This window comes from Magnolia sinica, chromosome 1 (assembly GCF_029962835.1).
Source record: "Magnolia sinica isolate HGM2019 chromosome 1, MsV1, whole genome shotgun sequence".
NCBI lineage: Eukaryota > Viridiplantae > Streptophyta > Magnoliopsida > Magnoliales > Magnoliaceae > Magnolia > Magnolia sinica.
The window spans coordinates 104,026,291-104,053,282 of NC_080573.1; the positions used below are offsets into that span (position 1 = coordinate 104,026,291).

The 26,992-nt window shown below is 42.3% G+C and overlaps 2 protein-coding genes across 2 annotated transcripts; one reads left to right on the forward strand and one right to left on the reverse strand.

The window, feature by feature from the left end:
• LOC131252883 (serine/threonine-protein kinase AGC1-7-like) lies at positions 1–25,032 on the reverse strand. Its single transcript, XM_058253653.1, has 4 exons — positions 24,675–25,032; positions 5,901–5,989; positions 4,872–5,632; positions 1–1,578 (listed from the first exon to the last, which is right to left on the reverse strand). The coding sequence occupies exons 3-4, from the start codon at positions 5,630–5,632 to the stop codon at positions 720–722; spliced, it is 1,620 nt and encodes a 539-aa protein (XP_058109636.1). The 5' UTR covers positions 5,901–5,989; positions 24,675–25,032; the 3' UTR covers positions 1–719.
• Positions 16,861–18,687, forward strand: LOC131248235 (uncharacterized). Its single transcript, XM_058248410.1, has 4 exons — positions 16,861–17,316; positions 17,476–17,613; positions 17,677–17,840; positions 17,940–18,687. Exons 1-4 carry the CDS (start codon positions 16,861–16,863, stop codon positions 18,685–18,687), a joined length of 1,506 nt encoding a protein of 501 aa, XP_058104393.1.
• Positions 25,033–26,992: the final 1,960 nt, after the last annotated feature.

Consider the following 26,992-nt stretch of genomic DNA (forward strand, 5'->3'; position numbering starts at 1 on the left):
CTCACCTTCAATATGGGTTGCTCATCATGTGGGTCCAAGTTAGAGAGATTATAAAGAGAAGAAAGGAGGGTAAGATAAGAATTACTTAAAAAGTTTAAAGATAAACTTATCGAAAATTAACTAAAAATGTGTACTAGCATAAGCTAAATAAGCTTTAAAAGAAAAGGTGATCACCCTATAACTTATTTTTTAAAAACTTTTTGGCTAATTTCTAAAAGAATAAACTCTAAAATTAAAACTTTACCAAACAATCTATTTTAAAAATAAGAGCTTATTTTTTAGAATAAACAAATAAGCTCTTATTAGTAGAGATGCCAAACGACCCTAAATCTCCACTCATCCATGGAAGAGTGGTACCAAAAAAAACAAAAACTCCATTTAGGGAAATTTTATTCAATAGATTAATAACATTTTCTCATTTACAAAAAAGACTAACATATCAGTGTAAGATAGATAGCCATATACAGCTAGTATAGATCCTGCAGAACCATTTCTCACATGAAATCTCCCCTCCATGCAAATGCAACATTTATTCTCTAACCTTACATAGGGAGATGGGACCTGGCCTACCAAAATCTCCTCTCCATTGATTTGCCATCACAACCTTTCATCTCAGTTACCATCCGAAATGTACAAAACAAACTAAGATAAACAAACACCACAAAAATCTCCAAAACTCCTAAAGATGCATGCAAACATAAGATTAGCTGCCCCTTTTCCTAAAAATACTCGAAATCCAGATAAGAAGGGTCATTTGAACTCTTCTTATTCCCACCACCAGCACTGCCATTTTCTACCACCTTTTTGTCAGCATGCGGCACTTCTTTACTAGGAACAGCAAACTGCCTGAAATCTACAGGCTCAGGTATGTGAGGCGGCATGCCACTCCTCACCAATGCCCAGTTCACGCCCTCGAAGAATGGGTGCTGTTTTATCTCCGTGGCACCCCTTCTGTAGGCGAGCCGCCTTTGTGGGTCCTTAACTAGGAGACCACGAATGAGGTCTCGAGCAACTAGACTCACAGCTGGTGCGTCTGGGAACTTGAGCGACTGACCCACCACGTTATAGAGAGTGGCTCGGTTGCCTTGACCCTTAAAAGGAGTAATCCCATGCAGTAGCTCGTATAGGAAGATGCCGAACGTCCACCAATCCACCGCACTGCCATGACCCTCTCCACGTATGATCTCTGGAGCCAAATACTCATGGGTGCCAACGAATGACATGGATCTCGCGTGTGTTGGCTCCGCCATCAGTTCTGGGAGGCCTCCACCGGCGAATAGACCGTAATCCATTTTGGATTTGCGGTTCTTCTTTGGTAGAATGCGTGGGAAAAATGAAGATGGGTGGATGCAGCCGCCCACAGCGAAGTCATTATCAAGTATGCCACCAGTGCCTACATTGACAGACGATGACTTGACAAGTGTAGGGTTGACAGAGCAGCGTAGTGAAAGGTCAAAGTCAGATAGCATGATGTGGCCTTCCTCCCTCACCAGAACATTTTCTGGCTTCAGGTCTCTATATACTATTCCCAGCATATGCAAATACTCGATAGCAAGTAAAATCTCTGAAGCGTAAAATCTGATTCAAAAAAGAAAAAAAAAAGTGTCAGTTCAAATAAAAATTTCAACACTTCAACTTGAAGCATGGTTTTCTGAGTTGGTGATCCAGATGAACTCGTTTGGTCCTGAGTCTAAGTGGCAACTAGACCGAGCCACCACCCTTTATTCTCAATACTGATTGGTTCATGGTGATGAATCTGTTCTGACTCGACTGAGTCTGAGTTGATTCAGATGAGTCAAACTTGCTCATGAGCCATTTTGACGTCTCAAAAACATGACAGTGGAAACAAATATGACTCCCTCATAGCAACTGGCCACACCATTCAATCAAGATGAGTTCCACAAATGAATCTAGACAAGTTCAAAGACCAGACCACATAACAGATCTGAAATGTATCTATAGCATTAGCATATGATGAGTGAGCTGCTAAAGGCAATGTTGTCAAAATCATCATCGTATGCAAATTGTAATAGGGGTTGAATCAGATTCATATTGAAATGTGAATCCTATTGTAAATCATAATTTTTTTTTTTTTTTTTTGGGGAAAGAAGAGATGGAGGCTTGATATGTTAATTGCCCTCTGGGCAATCTAGGGTGAAATGAATAATAGATGCTTTTGTAATAAGAGTGTTTCATCTATTGGAATCTTGGGGATTGTTTCCTTGATTCTCTGTTTGGGGTGTCCCAGCCGTGGGACTGGTTTGTATAGTTTTCTCCTTTTCCTTTGTGTATTTGTTGCTTTCGTTTTCGTTATTGTTTTTCTGTCGCTTTTTTCCTTGGTTCATTTCTATTTGGTCTTTTGTTAACAAATTCTTCATCTTAAAAAAAAAATACAAGTCCTTTAATAATTTTATTCTTTTGTACATTTCCTGAGTGTAGAATCATGTTAGAAAAAATGGCATTTGAATCCATTGCGTGAATAAAAAAAAATAGTGATTTCTTTGTTTTTGGTTTTTGAAAATCAAAATCCCCAAATCTCCTCTCTCTCTCTCTCTCTCTCTCTCTCTCTCTCTCTCTCTCTCTCTCTCTCTTACTTAAAAGGAAAAAAAAGAGTATACTTCTAAGAGGGGAGTGCCATTTTTCATGTACTATAAGAAAAAGGGTAAAAAGAAAGAAGAAAAAATTGAATTAAAAATAAAAGAATTTGATTTTAAAGTAATTTTTGGGCCCATTTACACAGTCTATAATTATTATACAATTCAATATGATTAATATAATAATTGTACAATTATTTAAGATTTACAATTTGGGTTTACTATTCAAATCATACACCCATACAATAAGATATGAATCATATGATTCATATCATCAATCGAACGATTCTGATAACATTGGCTAACGGGACTATGTCAAGTGAGTTGGTGAAGGCAGCTTCCTAACTGACACACGTGTGTGGGTTTGGAGTCATTTATCTACCAGGGACCACAATGAACATGCTTTAGCCCAAAAATCCCACCAGTCCACTCATCAAGTGGGCAGCACTTGTATGAGAAAAAAATGGACAGTTAGGGAAACAGAAGAAGAAGAGGAAGAAGAAGAAGAAGGCAAAGAAAAAGAAGACAAACAGTCCACATTCAACTTGGACGTGTACCTACCTGACGAGTGTACTGGCATGGTTTTTGGTTCAGGGTATGTTTGCAGTAGGACACATCTGATGAATGGATTGGGTCACACATCCCACACACACTATGTGTGCTTCAAGGCCATTTTGCATATCGCACTTGTGCGTCCTGGTTCCACATTAATGAGTATGGGTATGTATATAATCCAATAGAGGTCAGGCAATGGATGGTTGCATGTCCATGAAGAAGATACACTGAGCTTTGAGGGGATGTTTGTTGGTCCCACCAAAGATGAATGCAAGTAACAAAGAAATGATGCTTGAAAAACACCAACTCTATAGAAATACAAAGCGCTAGCATGAAAAAGGGTGGCGTGAACTAGGAAATTCGAGACGTATGATTCAGCTACTATCCTAACATTTAAAGTGTATTTCTTTTACATCCACAAAAACTAATGAGAAATGCTCCAGTGCTCTTAGAGGATTATAAGCTATACTGCTCCTAGTTGCATTGTTTACTTGCACAGTCCAATCGACCAATCTCAACTGTCCATTAAGTCAAGAATACATTTCATAAGTGAACATGCAAAAATTGCACTGACCGGATGATCTTATGCATCATAGACTTGGCCTTCTATAACCATACTTTTTCCAATCCATGGATGGATGGTTATAATTGCCTGACAAAAGTGGTTCTTTAGAATCACTAGCAATCCATGATGGGATCTAATCAGATTGTTGATCAGACCTGCTGTAGTGTTAATGGTCTTGATAGTCCATATTAAAGGCCATTGATTAAATGGTCAATATTTGTTAGATCTGTGTGATGTTTGCATGTTAGCCTGTGAAATTGAGCTGTCGTAATTTAACTAGGAGAGCACCATAACTTATAGTGCTCTGAGAGCACTGAAGCATTTCTCACATCTAATAATACAAATAACAATGTGGAAGATGGTACAGTAAAATGTGGCCATACTATTCTAGATTGGCAATGTAAGCTGCCACAATGCCAAGAATGATTGGTATGATATAGGTAAAAGATAAAAAAAAGGAAAACAACATAAAAGGACTGAAATGAACTGAGTTTGCAAATTCAATGCCTGAAGTGCAACATACATGCAGATGGGCAGACAAGTGATCCATGACAACAGAGAAAAACTGCCAATTCTTGAATCCAAACTTTAGGTTTCCATACACTGAAACACTTAAAAAGGGCTGACCTCAGCGCACATAGTGTAGACCGAGATTCAGGGCATACCTATCTCCCACAATCCAAAGACAACGCGGGAATCCAAAATGTACTTAGAAATGTGAGGAATTCTCGATCCCATTTGGAAAGATGGAAACCATGGAAAAGAATACGAATTCCCTTGCTGTAAGTTAACAGTTTCCTCACAAAAACAAGGGGGAAAACTTTTTTATTTTCCTAACCTCAAATCATTTCCAAGAAGAAGAAAAAAAACTGTTAACTATCGATCTTTTCTATAGTTATGAGGGATGGCTCTCACTTTTTAACCATTTGACCTTTTAACATTTTAATGGAAAAAAAAAACACTCCAAACCAAACAACGGAACAACTGTCGAACTCTGCAGTTTTTCATTTTCAGATGATTCCATACAGGTTTTCCATGTCCAAGTTTCATAAATGAAATCAACAGGTCCTGGCTATAACTGCTAAACAATAGAAACAGAAAGCAAAGAATACAAAAATGAAAAAGAAGATCAATTAACCAGAAGAAAAGAAACTAACCTGGCAGCAGTTTCAGAGAAATACTTGTTGGGCTGCTTCTGCCGAAGAGAATGGAGATTACCCCCACTACAAAACTCCATGACCAGGCAATAGAACTTGTCAGTCTCGAAATAAGAGTATAATGTAGGCAAGAAGGGGTGATCAAGGAGACCAAGAATCTCTCTTTCCGTTTGGGATCGAAGTAGTTTATTTCGACTAGCAAGTGAGGCCTTGTCCATCACTTTCATGGCAAAGAAGGCATTGGTCCCTCTGAGTTCAACAAGATAAACACTGCCAATGTCGCCGTAACCTATCCGCTTGAGGAGCCTGAAATGGCTGAGGCCGAGCGGGGACTCTCTAGAAGTAGCCAGTTGAATGGCCTCCCAACGACCATCTCCGCCAGTGTGGGGCTTGAGGGGGGCAGAAGTGGAGCTGTCCAAGCTGTCACTATGGATGCTACTGTAGCTCCCTCGGCCAAGGCTGGCACAGGAATCACTGATCTTTGTATCACTTGTTTTTGTGCGGGCATCGCTGATCTTTGCATCGCTTGTCTTCGTGCGGGCATCGCTGATCTTTGCATCACTTGTCTTTGGACGGGCATCACTGATATTCTCATCGCTCATCTTTGTTCCTGTCATTGTTGTCGACACTGTAGTTGTTGTTTCTGAATTTGTAACCTTTCTTGGGCATGGATCCTGGTTGCTATTCGAATTAGTGCTTCTATCAATTGGTTCCATCTTTTTGTGTTCTTGCCGTGCCTTTTCTGATAAAATCCTGCTCATCTATGACCCAATAACACATTTTAATCACAACCTCAGGATATTGTAGCAGGAACAAACACACATTTTCTACATCCAAGAAACATGTAATACTAGTTTAAAAAGGATGTGGTATTGTTCGGGAAGGTACGAATGACGCTCTTACACACAAGAGCGAATTCCTTCGATCAAGTGATACATGATATCAAACTCCCTAAACTTTCTAAGCAATGCAACCCATGGAATACTAAAAACTTCTTAAAAAGACAGAAGGAAACAAAAATGTATATACCTTGAAAGGTCTCAAAATATTTGCAGCTCCCGGTGTGCTTCAATTGTGTCGAGGCAGCAATCTTCAAAACAACTTCTTTGTTCGAATTTCTGATTAGGTGCATATGAGAACAACTTAGAGCGCTCATAACAAAAATTTATAGAAGATGGGAAATGATCCTACATGACTAGCTCACATTGTGCTACATGCAAAATAGTTGTACTTGACACCAGGTAATCTACTCATCTATCTGGACCCTCCATTGGGTCTGACAGTCCAACACCCTTCATGAGACACAACCAAAACTTATTGGGCAATCCTAACCATCCAATCAATAGATATTACACTTTGTTTTAAGGATAGTTGTTTATTAATGAAAAGAAGAATAGAGAAGCGCAAAAGAAACACAATGATTGAAATAAAATAAAATACAACAAGGAGACCTATCTACTGTCCACATTGGATAACGAATCAATGCATGCCCCCACTTTTGCTAAAATATCAACCCTGTCATTAAGGGTCTTTCAGATGCCTGTAAAAATTTAAGTTGTAAATACTTTACACCTGAAAAGAGTTTCAAGCGTAAATTGTTTACATGCTATCTTGTTTGGCTTTTGATTGGTAAAGTATTTACAAGTAAGCAGTTGTGTTTGGCTAAGTTGTAAAGGATTTACAATGTATAAAGCAGTTATTCATACCACGTAGAGCTATGGATGGTAAATCTTGCCAAAATCTACAAATCACATAACCAAAGCTTGGATATCCTGCACCCAACTCGGGGGGCCTCGCACACAATCCAAAAGGTATTCAATGGTGGGAACCCCATCTCAATTCCTAGGGGACCTTAGCTATAAGCAGTCAATTACTTTCAAGCAATTTGCTGACTATACAATGGTATTCTCTTAGGCAAATGATAAGTAATAAGGACAATGAAAACAGGTGTGAGGAGGAATCTTGAAAAAATGGAAATGGCAAGATCTTCTTTTGCGGAAATTTAGGCATCCAAACACCACCTATAATTTGTTTACCTGTTAACCCTCCACAATTAAAGGATTTTACAAGCATCCAAATAACCCCTTAGCATCCCAATCAAATACTTGAAAATATCACCCAACGATAGCCAATCAACTCAATCAATTCCTTAATAATGTATAGGTCCGTTATGATAGGAGGGCTCGGAGTTCTTTTTCTGCCCCGTAGTCTTCCCGAAATACTATAATTCCTCTCGGATGAATACATAACAGCTGCATTTTGTGAAAAAATAAAATCAATCACTTCCTTAATAAAGCTAGCCACCCTCCATGGGTAAATCATTGAGCTCGTCCATGTAATGGCATTTGAGGAATCTCATTCAATGAAATTATAGGGAAGAAGTTGAAACTACATGGTTGATCTTGGACACCGCACCATGGTCATTCACACCTCTCGAATCATTTTGATCCAATGATCCTAACCATTTGATCATTGTCAATAAAAAATTATTTTAACTAAAGGGTCATCATTTTGATGTTAGGGTGATTTGACCAGTGCAACTTTCACGCAGTGGCCTATGAAACTATATTGATGCTCATGATTAATGTTTGGACCTTACACATCTCGAATACAATTCTCTCTCTCTCTCTCTCTCTCTCTCTCTCTCTCTCTCTCTCTCTTTCCTTCATTTATTTATTAATTATTATTATTATTTTTAAATAAAGGTGGGATGATGCCACCACCAATATATAAATGAACAAGGATATCAGGCTGGGCCTAACAAAAAGGATTTGGACCCAGCCTATCATAGGAGATCTATACAAGGCTAAACAGAAAACAGCTAGAAAGAAAGCCAAGGGAAGGCAAGGCAGCGACTGGGAGATCAGGAATGACAGATGAAGGCGAGCCGAAGCACCGAAGAGAGCCGGTCCAATAGGTTGGAGGAAGAGCTGCAGACAGCTCAAGCCTGCCAGGCAAGGACCTAGCCTACGCCCATCTTGGGAATAGATTTTCTGATTAGACCCAGGCCTGCCTTATCCAGAGTCATAGAGCCTCTGACTGATTGAGGGAGCTGGGCACAGGAGAGAAAGAAGGAGTTGGGCCTCCCGCCACTAGCAATCTTGACCAAGCCATCCGCTACTGAGTTGCCTTCTCGAAATGTGTGAGAGAAGCGGAGATTGAGAAACTGCGATAGACCTTGAACAAACCCCACCTGATACCAGATGTTCCAGGTATCCAAAGAGAGAGGATTGGACACCGAGTCATGGATGGTTCTAGAATCCGTTTCGACTTCGATATTGGAAATCCCCATGTCTTTACATATCTTCAGGCCATCTACCATCGCCAAAGCTTCGGCAACGGTATTAGAGATTGGGCCGTACCTGTTGTGGAAAGTAAAGATCAGCAGCCCAAGCCCTGCAAATACCTCTGCCACCACCTCCCCCCGGGTTACCTCTAGCAGACCCATCAACATTCAGTTTCAGCCATCCCCTACTTGGCCTTTTCCAGAAGACTTGGAAGGCAGAGGACTGACTAAGGGTAGAGAAGCTGTCGATACCAAAATATTGCAAGATGGCAGTTTCCCAGGAAGAGTTCCTGTTGTGATCGGGTAGATTGGATCCTATCTCAGTCAGCCATTTGGAAACTCTAAAAATGATCTTAGAAGAAGATGGCTTAATATTTTCAAATCTGTCGGCATTCCTGCTTAACCAAAAGTCCCAGATAATGAAAGAAGGGGCTAGGCCATGAAGGAGTTGAGCTTTGGAAAATCTGGTCGAAGTCGCTGCCCACTGAAGAATTCTACTAAGCGTTGTCTGATTGAGGATACGCGGGAGATGGAATATGTAGGCAAAATGATCCCACACCTTCGACGCAATGGAGCCATGAGAGAACAGATGATCTAGGTCTTCTAAGTTTGAGGAGGCGAGAGATGGGCCAATTGTGTGAACTTCAACACAACAGGAGCGCCTGGACACGAGACTGAGTCCAAGTCTTTGGATGGCCAAGTCTACCGGGACTGCATCATGCATCACTTTCCAAAGAAAGATTGCTATCTTAGGAGGGGCGAATTTGTTCCAAACCCACATAGGCCAGCGCTGTTTGGGGCGGTGATCATGCATGAGGTTCCAGGCAGATCCGAATGAGAATTTTCCTGATGTGGATAATGTCCAGATGAAGTGATCTTTTCTGGGTGAAGGAGAAATAACACTGTTGAGGATAGCTTGGACAGCAGAGGGAGTGACAAGAGTTTCAATTAGCTCCCGGTCCCAGGTACCAGAAGGCATCCAGAAATCTTTAATCTAGGCAGCCTTCTTAAGATCCGATAAAGGATGCAGTGAAGCTCCCAATAGCAGACCACCGCCAGTCCAGTTCTGCAACCAGAAGAGCGTGTTTCCCTCACCGATCAACCAGGGCGAGTACTGAATAGCAGGGAGCATTAGGCGCTGAATATCTTTCCAAAGGCTGGACCCCTCCAGCTTGAACGCACCATTTCTGTGCAGGAACTTGGGAAGATACTTAGCTCCAAAGAAAGAGGCCCAGAGTGATTTCCCTTCCATGAGTTTCCATGCCATCTTGCATCGGAACGATTGTATGAGATGGACAACCCTCCTGATTTCAAGACCGCCTTCTATAACTGGAAAGCACATGTTCGCCCATTTCACCCAATGCCGCTTCTGTCTCCCTTCATAGCATCCCCAGAAAAAACGGGAGAAGGCTCTCTCAATCATGTGGCAAGCCTTCTTGGGGATATTAGCTGCGGACAGCAAGTGCATAGAGACGCTAGATAGCACATGCTTGATGAGAACTAGTTTAGCTGCTTGGTTGAGAAGATTCATCTTCTAACCTGGAACTTTTTTGCTCAATTTTTTGGTTTAGGGGAAGAAGGTGAGCCATACGCATTCTGCCTTTGATCAATGGGATGCCCAGATAATTTAGCGGGAGCACAGCTTGCCTGAAACCAGAGAGAATTGAGATCCGACGCGCCTTGGTAGAAGAACCTATCTTTGGTAAGAGGAAGGAACTTTTGGAAACATTAACTTTCTGGCCTGAGTCGCTCTCATAGGATGAGATGAAGTTGAGGAGCGCACGAATAGAGGAGAGCCTGCCATTGAGAAATATAATCGCATTATCAGCATATAGAAGATGGGAGATGATAGAAACACACTTAGGGAGCTTATAAGGCTGGCAGGTTCCTGCAAGAAAAAGCTGATTTGGGCCTCTAGATAGGACTTCTGCTGCCATAATAAAAATTGCAAGGGATAGCGGGTCTTCTTGACGAAGGCCTCTAAAGGACCGGAAGAAGCCAAAAGATCTGCCGTTGATAAGGATGGAGAGCCAACACTGCTCCCAACACCGTTTAGCCATGTGGATCCAATTCGGGGTGAAGCCAAATTTGAGAAGAACCTGATGAATGAAACCCCATTCCATCCGATCATAGGCCTTTTCCATATCCAATTTGATTATGATGTTGCCTCCATGAACTTTTCTGTCAATTTCAAAGACCAGCTCAGAAGCGATGGAGACACTCTCAGCAATGGATCTTTCTTTCACGAAAGCTCCTTGCTCCTTGGAGATGATGGAAGGGAGGATAATGGCTAGCCTGGAGGCTATGAGCTTAGAGAAAATCTTCATGATACAATTACATGGGTTGATGGCCCCGAAATCAGAGAAGGTGGACGCATTCTCCTTTTTGGGAATCAGGTGGATCATCGTGCATTTGAAGGCCCTGGGGATAGAACCACCCGCAAAAAAATCACAAGCTGCTACATGGATATTAACGTTAATAACGTCCCAGCACAAGGAGAAAAAACTTCCTGAAAATCCATGAGGACTAGGGGCACTATTAGAGGGGATAGAGATTACAGCCTCCTTGACTTCATCCATAGTTGGGGGTCTCAAAAGATTGGCATTCATCTGATCTGAGACAAGATCTGAGACAAGACTGGGAATGCAGTCTAGCAGGTTGTCTAGAGTAGGGGGCTGTTGAGATTTGAAGAGCTCTTGGAAGAACTTGACTGCTTCATCTCCCAATAAGAAGTAGTGTTGATAGATACACCTGACGGCAGGGAGATGGAATTAATGGTTGCTCTCCTCCTCTTAACCATGACTGAATTATGAAAAAACCTGGTGTTGCGGTCTCCCTCCTTGAGCCACGAAATTCTGGATTTTTGCTTCCAAAAAACCTCTTCCTGAAGCTGAGCATGCTTGAGTTCGGATAATGCCGCTTGGAGCCTATCAGAGTCTTCTGCTGATCTGGAAATCTGCAAAGCAGATTCCACTAATGTTACCTAATCTTCAGCTTGTTTAACCTTCTAGAAGACGTTGCCAAACACCGTCTTATTCCAAGTCTTCAGAGCAGCCTTCGTGGCTCTCATCTTCAGATAGATCTTGAACATAGGAGAAGCTTGTATATCTTGGTCCCACGCTTGGCTAACAACTGTTTTGAACTGGTCATGCAGGGTCCACATACACTGGAATCAAAATTGTCTAGGGAAGCTGGCTTCATCTTCCTCAAATTTCAGGAGAATAATGGAATGGTCGGAGTGGACTCGACTTAGGTGTTCAACTTTGGTATGAGGGAAGGCTAGCATCCATTCACTGTTGAAGAGCATCCTGTCTAGTCTAGCCCAATGTCGACACATGCCCGTCCTGTTGTTGCACCAGGTGTATTTGGATCCCATGAACCCAGCATCGAGAAGGGCAGTGTCATGAATCATATCTCTGAAATTTTCCATACTAGTCAGATCTAAAGATTGGTTACCGATCCTTTCTTCAATGTTCATAGTTGTGTTGAAATCACCACAGACTAACCAGGGAGTCGAGACCGATCTAGCAATCAGTCTGATTTCTTCCCAAAGGCTGGCTCTATCTTCTCTCCTACAAGAGGCATAGACAACAGAAATCAGGCTGCTCTTCGTAGAAATACTGTCTGCAACCTGAAGGGATATGCATTGCTTGGAGGTCGCAACTGTGACTAACTGGAAGGGAGGGTTAAAGAGAATCCAGATTTTTCCTTCAACCGCTTCCTCTGAAATGAAATGGAGGAAACCGAGCTTAGCCGCCACTGCAACTATCTTGGAGTGACTGATCATAGGTTCCTGGAGCAGTAGAATAGCAATCTTATGAATTCTAATTAGGCTTCTGAGATGGCGGATAGTAGACGAGTTGCCTACCCCTCTCACATTCCAGGATAGGATGCTAGACATCAGGTTCTCCGAACTCCGTAGCAGCCCATTCCCTGAGTCTTGCCAAGCACATGCTTCTCTTCTTCAGGGTCTTTCTGGTAATTCGATCAGGAGGACGGAAGTGAGGAATGTGGGAGCATGGGACAGCTGGTGAGGAAGGGTGTGGGATAGGATCACGGTCCTGATGGTCTCTGATGTCAACCCATAGGTCCAAACCAGCAGTTGGCAGATTGGTCTGGGCGGCCAGAGGGGAGGAGATGAGATGATGGTCTGACTCAGAGCCTTCAGTCCTGTGGTCGCCATTAGTTGCAAAGGCCTTGTAGCAACAAAGAGTGTCCCAGGATTGATCAAGGAGGTCTCCTGGCCAGCTCCATCTGTCTGTGTCTTCCAATCTGTTGTCTCTGGTCATTATAATTTGAGAAATGACATCATCTGGGATAGGGATCTGATCGCAGTTCTGTTCTGGTTGAGGCTGATTGAGCTGCTGAAGCTGACGGTCAGTGGCATGGGAACTCTCGAATACAATTCATTGTCACCATAATGTGGTGCAAAGTAGTTCTATAGGACCATTTCTCATAGAAGATATAACATAGAAGAAGAACCAAACAAGAGAATGAATAACAAACATAACGAGTTTGATAATTTTCTTTGATTGAATAACAATAATTAAAATATAGAATCATCATATAAATTCAAATATCATAATCTTGTTGAAATTGGGTGCCTTTAATCTACGCTGAACAAGAATTTTCAATAGGATCGACACCCTGGTCGATTCACTCGAGAAATTCAGTTTTTTCCCTAATTGCTTATTGTTTTGGTCATGTTCGATTTGATCGAAGAGGCTCTCGATTGAATCGAGAAAATTCAAAAATACAAGTTCTCTCTGGATGATTTTGGGCACTTTCGATTTGATCGAAAGTGTGGTCGATTTGATCGATGTCCCTCAATTGGAGTTAATCCTATCGAAGGTCCTATCAACAATTCGTGTAGTTTTGCGTAATTGCCCGGTTTTGTTTCTAATTATGGATCCGGGTTATATATACATGTGTAATATGGGATTGGGGTATTTTAAGGGTAATTGGAAACTTGTTTTAGAGAGAGCTAGGGTTTGGAGAAAGGGGATCTAGGGTTTGCATGTAAGTTGATTCCAACTCTTGGAATTTCATTTTCATAGTGGATTGCTTGTCGCTTTGTGCCGTGGTTTTTTCCTATAAGGGTTTTTCGACATATATGATTGTGTTCTTTGTACATGCTTAAATTTTCTATCCTCTTGCTAGTTTGATTCACGTCTGGGTCACATCTGGATGACGCTTCCGCTCCCAACAAGTGGTATCAAAGCTATCAAGTTATCAAGTTGGGGTTTCAGATTGAATCTGAAGACATGGCATCGAAGGAGATGAATGTTAAGATCGAGACATCAATTTACAGGTAAAAAAAATTTTGAATTGTGGAGGATGAAGATCAAAGCCCTTCTAATTCAACAAAGGTTACAACATGTACTCCTTGGGAAAGTGAAGCGTCTTGATACTATTAGCGGTGAAGAGTGGGATGAACTAGATCAAAAATACAACTAGCACAATCCAATGAGGTCCTCTATAATGGAGGAGCGGGAGCGAGAGCTTGAGCCTCCATGGGAAAGAGCTTCCCATTGAAAACCTCGTCGCCTAACCCCCCCTTCTCTGTTTTCGCCGCAAACCTCACATTCGATAATATCGTCAAAGACCTACATCGGATCTTCGGGCGTTTTGGTAAACTCATGGATGTATTCATCCCATGGAATCAGAACCTGAATCGCTCTATGGCCTTTGCCTTCATCCGGTTTTGCTACGAGCAAGAGGCGTTCAACGCAATTCAATGCTTACACAACCGGCGCATTGACGGTCGATTGGTTAATGTCACCTGGGCAAAGAGCCATCCTCGAAACCCTCCCCAGGAGCAGAAATCTCATGCCAATAGACGGAGAGAGCCCGTCCAAAAAGGTTCATATATCCAGGCGGTTCTCCAGAACCCGTCGGTTGGAAAAGGCCCCCCGTCGAGCTCTCATGCTAGATATTCATCGGAGTCTCGGAACCCAGAGCTGTTCAAGATTCAAACGGACGACAGGACGGTGAAACAGCTCAAACTATCCCTGTTCGCTGCCCTAACCGTTACTGTTGAGAGTGAGTCGGTTTCAATACTCCACCTTATTAATGTCATCCGAAAATCGTCCCTTGCTAGCTTGCAAGTGGACTTCACAAGGATATCCCTAAATCAGTTCCTACTGAAATTCCAATCGAGGGAGGAAATGACATTATTTGCATCAGATCTCACCCTGCACAAATAGATGACATTGTTGAATGTTCAGATTTGGTCTCCTAGAGCAGCCAGTCTCATTCAAGGAGCCTGGATTCGGTTGATTGGCATCCCCCAACATGCTTGGTACCCGACGGTGATCGAAAGTCTGGCCAAAAGCTTTGGAGAGGTCCAGGAACTAGACAGCATGTCGACTTAAGCTATCTTCCAGAGGTTCGCTAGAATTCGGATAAAGCTATCCCCAAAGCTCAACATCAACAACAAGAGATATCTGATGGTAGAAGGTAATGCCTACCCTATTTTCGGAATCCTTAAAGACAATAGATTCACTGCTAGGCGCACAGCTCCACCTCAGCCTAAGCCCCACCAACCGGTGTCTACCAAGGACTAGGTCCTTCAAACCTTCTAGCCTCAATCAACTGTTCGAGAAAATGTTCAAACCTCCCCTATCTAACCTTCCTCACTAGCTGTTCGAGGAAGTGCCTCACCCACACCCGCTAAACATGTTGACCCCCCATCCAAATCCCACTCAAGATTTCCAGCTCATTAACCCAAAACCGGTTCAACCAAGCTTACCTGTCCCCCAGCCCTGCAACCCATATGCTGCGCTACCACCTTAGCCCACCCTTCACACCCCTCAGCCATCTGTTGTGGCCCCATTTGATGAGATTCAAACCACAGAGGCTTCCCCAAACCCCACCCTCCTAATTGGATATCACCAACCTCTTGTAGGACCATTGCCTAACCCTCAAATTCTTCCCAGTTCTCAGCCCATCCAATTTATTTACAGATCCTGCCGGCTGACTACCACTGCTGCCCCTCGTAGCCCTCTCTCCCAGCACACCCTCCCCCTTAATCCCTGAATTTAGCCTACCCTATACCTATTTTAAGCGCCTCAGTCCTTCCACCCTTTGTTCCACCTGACCCAATAGGTGAGGTCCTGAAGCCTCCACTCTTGCAGCCTTAACAGATCTCCACGCCATTCCCAACTCACAACAGATCCAGCTTGACCCCGTTCCTGAGGCAACCACTCCTCCTCATCAATCCCGAACTGAGCAGGCTGACATCCACACCTCCTCCAAGGCGGGTCCCCATCACGTCCGTGCGAGAACAAAGGGAGCTTCTCCCCCATATCTGCAACAGATATCTACATTTAGGCATACAAATAAACAGGCATTAGTAGAGATGCCAAGTTTACAAGATCTCAGGTGTTGGAGAAAAGCGTTGACTACGCACTCAGCTGAGGAGATGGGAGACATCTCAGTCGACCTATCTCCTTATTTCAACTAGGAGTTTCAGAGAGAGAACTCGAACGACTGTCCCAAGGCCCCTGAAATTGCAGATTAGCAACCTCACCCATCAGTTACTCATTCGAAACAGAAGCAGACTCCATCAGCAACAAATCAAAAAGCCAGGAAGAAACCAACCAGATTCAAACCTGACAACCATGCTACAGGTGTATGGAACAGCAGGCTCTGAAAGTTGAAGAGATGGGCAGTGAATATAGGATGTGTGACAGATGGATAACGCCATTATTTGGAATGCGCGCGGGGTGGGAAATGCTCCCACGATTCGAGTGCTCAAGAAGCTTGTGAAGAAGTTTAAACCTCGTTTTGTGGCAATCATCGAACCGATGCTTAGGGAAGACAGAAGAGTAGCTATAGGGCTAAAAATTGGCTTCCATTCCTCTGTCTCCAACAACGATTTGGGAGGAAAAATCTGGATTTTTTATGAAAATTAGTTAAACATCTCGGTGCTAGCTTCCTCCAACCAAATGATTAGTTTGAATGCGACATTGACTCCCCTTAGTGATCCGATTGTGCTCTCAGTTGTATATGCTCGCTGTTGTAAGATCCAAGGTAGGGGTCTTTGGTGCGATCTGTCTTCACTTGGTAGAAACATCCAAGGTCCATGGGTAATTGCAAGGGACTTCAATGCAGTGGTAGAAATGGAAGAGAGGAGGGGAATCTGAGTTCCTAACAGCTTTAGTATGATGGAATTTGCTGATGCGATCCAAAGTGCTGGTCTTCTAGATGCAAGTTATGTTGGGAACCATTTCACCTGGTGCAATAACCCAGAGGGGAATGCTCGGGTTTGGGCTAGGCTCGACAGAGTTCCAATGAACAACAGATGGGGGTTCCCTCATTTCAGAGTTGAGCACCTTCCTAGAATCAGGTCCGACCATGCTCCGTTACGCTTATCCTTCCCTTCCCGAATCCAGTCCATAGTGAAGTCGTTCAGGTTCCTCAGAATGTGGACACTCCACGACTCGTTCTAGCAGGTGATTAAAAAGGCATGGGAAGGTGAATGTGCTGCTAATCCTATGATCAATATCCAACTCAAACTCAAAAAAAACGAAACAACTGCTGAAAGTTTGGAACAAAGAGCAGTTTGGTAATATTTTTCATCGCATTCAAACGGCTGAAGAGGAGTTAGAAATTGTTGACAATAGGTTGCAGGCTGAAACTATGGACGCCCTTATCCAATAAAGTCTGGATATCAAGCAAAAGTTAGATCAGTTGGAGCTAATGGAAGAGGTCTTTTGGAAGCAAAAGTCAAGAAATTCATGGATAGAAGAAGGTGATAAGAATACTAGTTTCTTCCACACGTCGGCAAATGAAAAGATTAGAAGATCCTCTATTCAATCTATCATCTTAGAAGATGGAACTGTCATAACAGATCATGGGGAAATCAAGGCGGTGGCTGTGTCATTTTTCCAAGAATTATTCCAGGCGGAAGAAGTCTCATCCACGTCAAAATTTATTCAAAACATCCTGCAATGGCTAGATCAACAAGATAACGATGCTTTATTAATTCCTCCCTCAATGGACGAAGTGTTCGCTACTATCCAATCCATCCCCACGGACGAAGCCACTGGCCCAAATAGATTCTTGGCATCTTTTTTCGCTTCTAGCTGGAAAATTGTTAGAGTGGATATTCACAAAGCTAAGGTCGCCCTGATTTCCGGGGTGCCTCTTCCAAGAGTATTCACCACAACCCTTATCCGTTTGATTCCATAGTCCCCTTTGACAGCCAAATTCTCAGAATTCAGGCCAATTAGGCTTTGTAACGTCGTGTACAAAATCCTAGCAAAGGTACTAACTAACAAATTAAGTTCTCTTTTGCCTAGGCTTATTTCGCAGGAGCAAGGAGCTTTCGTCCAAGGAAGGTACATTGCGGAGAACATTACTCTCACCCAAGAAGCGATGCGCGAGATAGATAGAAAAGCCAGGGGAGGAAATCTTATCCTTAAGCTTGATCTTGAAAAGGCTTACGACAAGGTGAACTGAGACTTCCTCAAGCAAGCTCTGCTCAAATTTGGATTCAATGACAGATGTGTGCAGATCTTAGAAGCTTGTTGGGGTAATAATTGGTTTTCCATTCTTATCAACAACGAAGCTACAGGGTTCTTCAAATCGTCTAGAGGTCTTCATCAGAGCGACCCTCTATCCCCGACTCTATTCATCATAGCTATGGAAGCTTTTTCTATAAATTTGCAAAAGCTGATGTCTGAAGGGAGTTGTCTACCATTCCAATTCCCGTAGGGCTCCCCACTCATCACTCATCTCTTGTATGCAGATGACATGTTAGTATTCCTGAATGGTAGCCGTCCTTCTCATAGAGCTATGAAGAACTTCCTGCATATCTTCCAAGCAGCGACAGGTCAGAAAATAAATTCTAGCAAAAGCAGTTATATTGGTCCATCAAAATGGACGTCATCCAGAAATAGAAACACAGAAAGGTTGCTGGGATTTGGCAGAGCTAGGGATGGTATGCAATACCTAGGGGCTCCTCTTACGAGAGGAAGGATTAGAACGGCTAGTTTTCAGTTCTTGCTGGACAAGGTCAGTAAACGGATCTCCGGTTGGGTGGCCATGCACATCTCCCAGGCTAGTAGAGCTACTCTGATATGCCACGTTTTGGGGAGCTACCCTATTCACATCATGGCTGCATTGCACATACCTGGGCAGGTAATTCAAAGGTTAGAAAGTAATTTTGCTGATTTTTTTTTCTGGGGATGGGCTGAAGGGAAGAAAAAGTTTCATTGGCTTACTTGGAAGAAAGTTGCCAGACCAAAAGAGGAAGGAGGCCTAGGGATCAGGAACCTTAGGGAGGTCTTGAATGCCTTGCGTATGAAGCTGGCATGGGCTGTCAAATACGGAAACAACCAGGGGCCATGGGTCAAGCTGATGCGCGCCAAACATGAAAGAGAATTGCAGGACGTCATTCCAGCAACGGTGCAGCGGAATTCATCCCTTATCTGGAAGAAAATTAGGGAATTTCTTCCAACAGTTCAAGAGCACACTCCATGGACTGTCGAACACGGTGATGCAAACATCTGGAAATACAACTAGCGCGGGAAAGGCCCATTACAACAGTTCATAGCCAGACTAATCCCCTAGGAACTAAGGGAACTGCAGGTGAAGGATCTTCTTGGAAGATCAGGTCTGTTACCTCCATCTAGGGTGTTCGAGTTCCTTGCGCAACAGATCATTGATGAGATTTTCAAAGGGGGTTTCGCTATCACAGATGATGTGCCCGAATGTGTCTGGCCATATGACCCATCGGGTTCTTTCATGCTTAATTCAGCTTGGAAACTAGTCAGAGGTACTTCAAATACAACGATGTGGGGGGACTGGATCTGGCAAAGTTCATTACCCCCAAAGGTGTCGGTGTTTGTGTGGAGACTGTTACAATATGCTATCCCTGTTGATAGCAGAATCCAAGCCAAGGGCATCACGCTGGCATCAAAATGCCGTTGCTGCGAGCAGGGTAGTTCTCCCCGTCCTGTCATGAAGACGATTAATCACCTATTCCTTGAAGGTCAGCAGGTAGTCCTCATTTGGACTCATTTCAAGGCTCAATGCGGCATCTCCTCTTCTTCTTAGATTTCTGTTGTAGGCAGGCTCTTACAGTGGAGAAGAGCGGAGGTGCCGGGTACCGCATCCCCCATGTTAGATTTTCTCTTCCCCTGCTAATTCTATGGGAACTGTGGAGGGCTAGAAACGAAGCAACATTCGGGGATATGGCGATGAACGCCAGAAAATCCATTACCCGAATTAAATGGTGGGCCTCCCAAGTAATTTAGAATTTTCAAGAACCGATCCACCCCTCTGTTTGGCATAGAAACAGTTCCAGCTCCCCTGTTAGCTGTTAGTGCCAGTTTTGCCCAATTGTGATCAAGTGGAAGCAACCTACTCCAGGTTAGGTTAAACTAAATGTCGATGGGTCCGCAAGGGGCAACCCCAGTATCTCGGGTGGAGGAGGCATATGTAGAAAGGATAAAGGCACATTTATTTTCGCCTTCTCCGAGGTTATGGTGTTGGTTCGAATAACCTTGCTGAATTGCGCGCTATACATGACAGAATGGTGTTATGCTTACAGAAAGGGATGAACAAGGTCAGATGGAAACCATGGGTAGCAAGGATCAAAATCTTGAAGCAGTCGGGAACCTTTTCCTTCAATCACATATTCCGCAAAGGCAATCGCTTGACAGATGGAATGACATGGGTAGGGAGCGGGACACAGTCGACTGCCCTGCAGGTTTAATTGGCTTCCCTTCCGATGCAGGTTAAAGGCATGATTTTTCTAGATAAGGTCGGCCTTAGATCGATACGAACCGCTGCATATAACTCATAGCTAGTTTTTCCTGTATAGTGGCATCTTACGATAGGTCGCACCGACCTTTTTGTAGCAGGGTTGACCCGAATGAGTCTCTTGGAGTTGTAGGATATACATCCAAATCCTTTCTGATATATAAATGAAGTGCTTTTGTTTTTTTTAATTTTTTTTTATAAAAAAAAGAGGTCCTTTATAATGTCATTAGTGAGAAAACTACCGCAAGATTGTGAGGGAAATTGGAGAGCCTCTACATGATGAGATCACTCTCCAATCATTTGTTTATGAAGAAGCAGTTTTATAATATGAAGATGGCGGAAGAGACAAATCCCGATGAACACATCAACAACTTCAATAAAGTACTTTGTAAATTGATGATCGTGGAGGTGAAGATGGACGAGGAAGATCAAGCCATAATCCTATTAAATTCTCTTCCACGAGTATCTCATACGCACTCTATGCCACGGTAAGGAGACCATTAAAAACCGTTATCTTAGCCCTGCATTCGAATCAGTTAAGAAAGAAGGACAGTGGCGAGGGTTCTTCTACAGATACGTTGGTTGTTAAGGGAAGAACTTTTGAGCGAGAGAATGAAACTTTATGATCGAGATCGAAGTCTAATGGCAAGGAAAGATGAACTGCTGGAATTGTGGGAAGATTGGATATATGAAGGACTATCGGTCCTCTAAAACCCAGAAGGATAAGAATTTAGATAATTCTACCAGGGACGCCAATTTAGCGTAATCTTATGAAGGTTTAGATGGTTGCAATGTATTATTGGTGTCCAAAATAGGTCACTTTTATTAGAAGTGGATTTTAGATACGGGGGCTTCGTACCACATGACCCCTCACCGAAGTTGGTTTACCACATACAACGAGTACGATGGTAGCCTGGTTCTTATGTGCAATGATCACGCCTGTAAGATGGTTGAAATTGGATCTGTTCGCATCGAAATGTTTGATGGGGTGGACCGTACTCTGATCAATGTGAGGCACGTTCCAGATTTAAAGAAATTTTGATTTCTCTAAATGCTCTAGATGCATTAGGATGTAAGTTCACCAACCATGAGGTATCTTGGAAGTTTCAAAGGGGTCACTCATCGTTATAAAGGCATAACGGAGCAGAAATCTCTACAGGTTTATTAGGATTACTGTATTGGGTGGAGCTGCAACGTCTATAGTGGAATTCATGTCAGCACATGTGTGGCATGTGCACTTAGGTGACATGAGCGAGCGTGGTATGAAGGTCCTCCTAGATTGTGGTTTAATTCTTACTCTTTTTTTTTTTTTTTTTTTTTTTTTTTTTTGAATGTATGTGAGCATTGCATATATGGTAAACAGTCAAAATTATCATTTAAAACTGGGTAACATAGTAATAAGGGACTGTTGGATTATGTGCGCTCTGACGTGTGGGGGCTATCGTTCGTGGTTTTTAGAGGGTTGTCATTCTTTGTAACATTTATTGACGACTTCTTTAGAAATGTGTGGGTTTATTTTATGAAGAATAAATTCGATGCGTTTGCCACTTTCAAGTCTTGGAAGGTCATGGTTGAAAAAAAATCAGGTCAACAGTTGAAAGTACTGAGGATAGACAATGGTGGAGAATTTACTTCGAAGTAATTCAATCATTTTTGTAAGGATGTGTGGATTGTGAGGCACAATACAGTCAGACACATACTAGAAAAGAATGGTGTGACAGAGCATATGAATCAGAATCTTTTAGAGAGGGACCGGAATATGTTGAGTAATGTTACATTAGGCAATGACCTATGGGTTGAGTCCGTTAACATGGCTTGCTATTTGGTGAATCAGTCCCCATCTATAGCTATTAACTGTAAGATTCCTAAAGAAGTATGAAGGGGTTAGGAAGTATTGGTTGTGACGCTTACTCTCATGTACCGTCTGTTGAGAGAGACAAGCTATACCAAAGGGCAAAAAAGTGTACCTTTGTTGGCTATGATGATCGTGTGAAGGGATACAAGCTGTATGACCAGACCACTTGGAAAATCATAATGAGTTGGGACGTCAAGTTTGATGAAAATTCCCTGTTCCGAAAGGATGAACATAAGGAAACGGAAAAATCAATGGTGATTAATGTCGAAATAGACAATGGTGAGATACTTAAAGAAGTCGAACGATAGGAAGAGGTACAAGAGTTGGTGGAGCTGTCACCTATTAGGAGAAAACCACCATGAGATCATAGGTTACCGTTGAGATATAGAGATGACTCAAATGTTGCATTCGCCCTCATTAGAGATGCTCTTAATGATGTAAAAGCAAATAAGTGGATGATAACGATGCAAGATGAGATGAATTCTTTGTATAAGAATGAGACGTGGGAGCTGGTGGAGGTTCCCGCTGGATGGAAAGCGATCAGATGCAAGTGGGTTTATCAGAAGAGATAGGATATGTACAATGCCAGATTGGTAGTGAATGATTATGCGCAGAAAGGGTGTCAACTTCAGCGAGATTTTCGCACCCGTGGTCAAGCAGGTATCTATCAAGTTTGTATTGACACTTGTTACCTAATACAATCTTGAAGTAGAATAGTTAGATTTAAAGACAACTTTCCTACATGGGAAATTAGAAGAGTAGATTTACATGAAGCCACCAGAAGGGTTCAAGATACAAGGGTCAGAGAATAAAGTTTATAGGTTGAGGAGCTCATTGTACGACCTGAAACTGTCGCCTATGCAATGGTACAAAAGGTTTGATTCTTTCATCTTGCGCCAGCGATTTACTAGAAGTGAATTCGATCACTGTGTTTACTTCAAAACACTGAGTGATGGAGAATTCATTATCCTAGTATTGTACGTTGATGATATGCTTATCGTTAGCCATAGATGTCTGAGATTAACATATTGAAGGCTCCGTTATCTATGGCATTTGAAATGAAAGATCTTGGGGTTGCAAAGAGAATTCCCAGCATTGACTTACACAAGGACAGGAAAATGAACAAGCTATGGTTGTCTTCGAAGAAGTAGCTTGAGAAGGTCTTGATTAAGTTTGAATTTGATAGGGCTAAATCGGTTAGCACACCCCACATTGCTCACTTCAGCTTTCTTCGGATCAATGTCCTACCATAGATGAAGAAAAGCAGCATATGTCTCGTGTGCCCTACACGAGCGCAATTGGCAATTTGATGTATGTCATGGTCTGTACGAGACCAGATATTTCACATAGAGTGAGTGTTGTGAGCACATACATGTCAAACCCCAACAAGCAACAAAGGAAGGTAATGAAATGGCAAATTCGTTACATATGAGGTACGAAGGACTATGTCTTGACATTTGAAAAATCAGAGGAGAAACTAGTATGCTATATGGATTCCGATTACGACGGGAATGTGGATAATAGAATGTCGACTTCGGGTTACTCATTTGTATTTATTGGGTGGAGCGATCAGTTGGATGTCGAAGCTTCAGTCAGTGGTTGATCTTTCCACAACCGAAGTTAAATATATGATAATGATAAGGGCATTCAAAAAAGGTGTTTAGTTGAAAGGAATGCAAAAGAGTTGGGGATTTAGCTGAAAGCCATACTAGTGCATTGTTACAACGAGAGTGCCATCACCTTGGCAAAGAACTCGGTATCCCATTCTCATACTAAACATATTGATGTTTGTCATCATTTTATGCGACATGTGCTTGAGGAAGGCGGTGCTACTCTTAAGAAGATCCACACCATCGTGAATCCGACCGACATACTTACGAAGGTAGTTCCTATAGAGAAGTTTGGGTTTTGCTCGACTTCTCTGGGCTTAACAAAGGTTTGATAAAGATGGAGTGTGCACAAGAAGTGATGATGAAGCTATGATGGAGACGATTTGAGAGAGAGGAAGCAGCTTGGAGCAACAGAGCATGGAAATTAAAGCCATGGTGGAGATTGTTGAAATCGAATGCCTTTAATCTATGTTGAACATGAATTTTCTATAGGATTGACACCCTGGTCAATTCGATCGAGAAATTTCAGTTTTTACCTAATTTTCCACTGGACTGTTTTAGTCCTATTCAATTTGATCGAGAAAATCCAAAAATACAAGTTTGCTCTCTGGACGATTTTGGGCACTTTCGATTCGATCGAAAGTGTGATCAATTTGATTGATGGCCCTCGATTGGAGTCGATCCTATTAAAGGTCCTATCAACAATTTGCACAGTTTTGCGTAATTGCGCAGTTTTATTTCTAATTCTGGATTCGGGTTATATATGCGGGTATAATATCAGATTAAGGTATTCTAAGGGTAATAGGAAACTCGTTTTAAAGAGAGCTAGGGTTTGGAGAAAGGGGGTCTAGGGTTCAACTCTATGATTTGCATATAAGTTGATTCCATCTCTTGTAATTTCATTTTCATAGTTGATTGCTTATGGCTTTGTGCCATGATTTTTCCCGCAAGGGTTTTTCCACGTAAATTGTTGTGTTCTCTATGCATGCTCGAATTTTCTATCTCTGTGCTTGTTTAATTCACGTCTAGGTCACATTTGGGTGATGCTTCCGCACCTTACAAATCTTACAATAATTTCTGATGTAACCATTAAAATTAAAATGCAATAAATTCACTCAAATTTATTAAGAAACAGAAAAAAATCCATGTGAAGCAACCACCAAGCCTCCAACAAAACCCGAAAAGACATTCAAATGAATGAATACAGTGCAGCAAATAAACATGCATAGGATGACAAAGAATTGCAATATGATATCAATACAAACTACAGTCCAACTTACATTGAAAATTTCCAAGGACAGAATTCGATAACGATTATTTTCCATATGAACTGACGAAAAGCAAGCAATTGAGCATCTTTTGCCCATCTCCAAGTCATTTCTCATACACTGAACAAAACCAAGAATTTTCTTCTTCTTCATCTTCCATACATTACAATCCAGAAATCTCGAGATAGAAAAGCGTAGGACGGAAATCCCATCTGGGATTTGATTAAAGGGTTCTTCCCTACGGAACCCATCAAGGGATTTGGATGGATTTTTGTTTTCGAAAGCTTTCGAGATTTCTTGCTGGTGGGAGAGAGAAGCGTTGAGGAGAGCGATCACTGGTGAAGAAGAGAAGGAATGAAGAAAATCCATAAGTAAAGAAATGAATAAAGATTGGAGAGAGAGAGAGAGAGAGAGAGAGGGGTGAAGAACGAGCGCTGAGGAAACAGTCTCTCAATGCAAGCAGAGGATTCAGATACTTGAGACTATTGCATTAAATGCAACATATGATGATGTGTCCTCAAAGAAAGTAATACGTACGGTCGCGCCAAGGAACGATCTCAAAGAGAGGAAGACGTATGGTCGCCTCATTCCTACAGGGGAGTATTGCTCTCTCTCCACTCCCGAGTGGAAAATGGATTGGGCCCAGCTGTATGGGCTGGGCCCACAAAATGGGCCTCTGCTTCAGCAAAGCTCTTGCAAGATTTGGCCTAGTTGTTCAACTGTTAGGTTGAATTGGACTTGGTCACATGTAGTTAATCCATGAGTTGGGCATCAACAAGTGTCTGCCCAGCCCAGCATACCTTTAAGGGCCGTTTGGAAGCAAACCGAGTTGCAATCTGCACCCTTATCTTGAATTAGCTTTTTACGTCCTGCTACTTTGGACAAGTTGCTTTCTGCCCTATCAATCAAAGGCTTGGAATAAAATGGCTTATGATACATCTATCGTTTAATGATTTGGAAAACCGGATGGACGGGATTTCTCACAAATATGACGGTGGGCCCTACTTACCTTTTCGTTGAAATAATTTCCGGCAAAGTACTTTTGGGCGGGAAATCCTCGTAGACAGTGTGCGTGCAGGAGATGACCAAAATAGAATTTCTAAGAATATCTTTCTATTTTGAAAAATGATAAAATTGTCCATTTAAGGAGTAAAGAAGGGTTGGGTGTTGTCCCCTGTGGGGTGGCTCACCTGAGATTTGGTTCCGAATGATTTTATGCCACTAAAGAAAACATCATTAAATGTACGTGATAGACGGATTGGATTTTATACATGCACCAGTATGAGACCTATAGATTGTAGTGTATATTTAGCTTAACCTACAAACGTTTGGAGTACATCCGACCTCCTTATGGCATATGCATGTACCGGTAGATTGCACGTTAAGGTGCTTTAAGATTGAGAGCAGCACTGAGGATTGTGTTCTTGTGTGCCATGAATTTAAAATAATGTTTTTTATTTTATTTTAACTTTTGTTTTATTTTAACAAAGACATACTATCCATATGAAAGGGTTGTTTAGATTCGAACAAAGTTTTGTTGACACAAGTTGTTGGGGACAAAAAGTACAAGTCCGCAGACTCGGACTTAATGCCTCGAATCACCAAAGGATGTGCCAAATCCGAGGCATGATTCGCTAAACCGAGACAAAGGTTGAGTCGGTTCGGACGACTCATCAGCATTCCGGGCATGCGTCGGGCGGACCTCCTTACCAGATCGACCATCGCAAGATCAAGCCTCATCCCGGATATCTTGGGATAAGATCTCCGACCCCGAAGCTCACGGGATCGGATGAAGGCTCGAGATGGGCATGATCCTATCTCCGTGATACCAGGAGAAGATCCCGCGCACAATATCAGGAAGAGAATCCTCGTGCGATTAAATGCCCCAGCAGCTATAAAAGAGGGACCCCTGTCACCTTGAGAGGTACGAAAAGAATTCTCTCTAAAAACTCCTCAATATACTTAGACCCAGAATCCAGGCCTGACTTTGGCATCGGAGGGTCCCCTGCTCAAACCAGGGTCTCCTTTGTCCTCTCTCTGTGCAGGTATACGAAGGTCTAAGAGGACGAACCGGATATTTTCATCAACACAAGTTATATCTTGTGTTGGCACAGACAACTTGTCCTTAATATTTCTAGAAGGGATGTGAAGTTCATTAGGAGAAAAAAAGAAGCTTCATAGCCCAATGTGAAGAAAGGTGAAATTCCTATTAGTGAAAGATGTTTAGTGAATAAGTTTTTCATTGGCAAATATTGTGGTGAGCTATAGTTGGAAGTCTTATTTATGGATACATGACACATTGTCTGGATGATCATAACAATATGATTGAA